Source organism: Gambusia affinis, unplaced genomic scaffold (genome assembly GCF_019740435.1).
Source record: "Gambusia affinis unplaced genomic scaffold, SWU_Gaff_1.0 Scaffold1, whole genome shotgun sequence".
Lineage (NCBI taxonomy): Eukaryota > Metazoa > Chordata > Actinopteri > Cyprinodontiformes > Poeciliidae > Gambusia > Gambusia affinis.
Genome location: NW_025316831.1, coordinates 39913 through 42124, shown reverse-complemented (window position 1 = coordinate 42124; position 2212 = coordinate 39913). Strand labels below are relative to the sequence as shown.

At 43.9% G+C, this 2212-nt stretch overlaps 1 protein-coding gene across 1 annotated transcript; it reads right to left on the bottom strand.

Moving 5' to 3' along the window:
• Positions 1-260: 260 nt before the first annotated feature.
• ier3 (immediate early response 3) lies at positions 261-1282 on the bottom strand. Its single transcript, XM_044110526.1, has one exon. The coding sequence runs from the start codon at positions 1229-1231 to the stop codon at positions 719-721; it is 513 nt and encodes a 170-aa protein (XP_043966461.1). The 5' UTR covers positions 1232-1282; the 3' UTR covers positions 261-718.
• Positions 1283-2212: the final 930 nt, after the last annotated feature.

Sequence of the window (2212 nt, the reverse complement as noted above, 5' to 3'; positions counted from 1 at the left end):
AGATTTTGATTCAATATTTCATTGTTGGTAATGTAACTTTTATTTAAATCTGTTAAAGTTTTTATACCATCAATGTTTCAGGAACTGCAGATGGAAACATCTGCAACAGTATTAATTATTGTGCACTGTTCCTTTAAATATAATCTATTAACTCAAAGCTTATGGATGCATCTGTTCATGTTGCATGTTTTATTTGATTCTATTTGATTTCAAAGATGAAAAAACCAAAGAACTTTAGTAAAGAGGCAGAAAACCGGAAGTTCATTTCAAGACTTTTATTACAAAATAATAAATAGCAAATAAAATAAATAACCAAATAACATCTATACAAAAACAGTATTAACATCAATAGGAATGTCAGGTTCAGGCTTGTCCGCCTACATAAGCGACAGTTTCCTTGCAGAAACGTTTAATTTGTGGCTCAGTGCAGTCAGTCTGTGCAGAAATCACTGATTCAGTTCAAGTTTTATGGAGTTCAAGTTTTTGTTTTCTTCTTAGTTTTCACAGTTCTGTCATTCTCCCAGATTCTGTCTCTGTCCCAGACGCTTCATCCCCCCTGCGGGAGTCTGCTGGCTGGGTGAAGCCGGCGCTCGGAGCCTCCCCTCCGCGCGCGCCACTCGGGCGCTCCGCGTCTCTCCGGAGGATCTCCTCCAGTTCGCCTCAGTTTTTCATCCCATCAGCCAGATTCGGGCGGTGTGGCGGAACCAGTCCGGGACACTCAGTTGTCGTTGCCCAGTCTGTGGTAGACCAGCAGGGCCACCATGCTCTTCCCTGCGCTCTGCTCGAAGCCGGTGGAGTCGCTCTGCTGGGCGGCTTCCTCGCAGCCGATCGGCGCGGCGCTCCGCTCCGACATCTCCCGGGCCTGCTGCTCGGCTGACTGGAAGCTGAAGCCCTGATAGTCGCTGATGGAGCCGTCTGCGCTCAGCGGCACGTCGACGCACGGCTCCTCGGTGTAGATCTGCCACAGCACCACCAGGCACAGGATGACCAGCCAGCGCTTGGCCTGGCTGCGCTCCGGCGGCGGGAGGTGCATGCGGACCTTGGCGGGGTACATGACCCGGGTGCAGCGCTTCTTGGGCCGGATTGGCACGTAGGAGCGCACGGCGGTGGCCTGAGGCGGGATCCGCTCGAAGGTGAAGACCTCCGGCTGGGTGCTGCGGGTCGCCATGCCGGGGCTGAAGGCGAAGCTCTCCTGAACGGTCAGGGTCACGCTGTCGGACCGGGAGCACATTCTCTGTTTTCTGTTGTCTTTGTTTCGGGTTGCTGTCTGCGCTCGGCGTCAGAAACATCTGCCTGAAAACTTCCAGGTTCCGTCTTTTAAAGGCGTCCTCCTCCAGCAGGGTGTGCTTTTGGCTCCTCCCTGTAGATTCCTATTGCTCAAATGAGAAAATACCGAAAAATTAGCATAATTCACAGCTTGAATCCAGCCGGAGCAGCAGCTGAGTCACCCTGGGTGGGTCACATTATCTCACTGCAATGCTAAACCTCCACACGAGGAAGTCTAGACAGGCATGAAACTGTATTCAAATATAAAGATTTTACATACTAAACCATTTAATTTATTCTAAATATTTAGGACAGATGTTAGTTTATAGTCTGTCTGTGTTTAGAGTCAAATTTCTTCCCTTTATTTTGATCAAACATGTTTTACCTTCACATGATATTCAGCAGATTTAATAAAAAGTGTCGTCATGAAGATATTGAGCTTACTGTAAACAGCAGACTGTACAGTTTGTGGCCACATGTTAAAAACTGGAAACTTCCTTCAAATCAACGTCAAAGTGTCTAAATGTCAAGTTCAGATGGTCTGAGGGTTAAAGCCAAGGAGAAAAACATCATTTCTGGATCAGAAACAGAAGGAAAAATAACTAATATATAATAATAATAAAATAATGATGCTAAAGCATCAACACAAAAAAACAAATGTCACATTTTCAGTTTATTTATTAGCACATGACGGATTTTTCTCACATGAACAAAATATTTTGATGAGATGAAATATAAGACAACAAATAAACTTTTGGTTAAAACTGAAAACAAACAGAAACAGCTAAAACTTTAAACTTTATTTTTATTTTTAAACATGATAAAGAAAAGTCAGATAAAAGCTACAGAATAACTGAAACTTTCTAAGAGATGAGAAATGAGGAGAAACATGAAGAAAAAACATATTTTGGTTCAAAACAAACAAATAAAATCATTTACTGTGAAT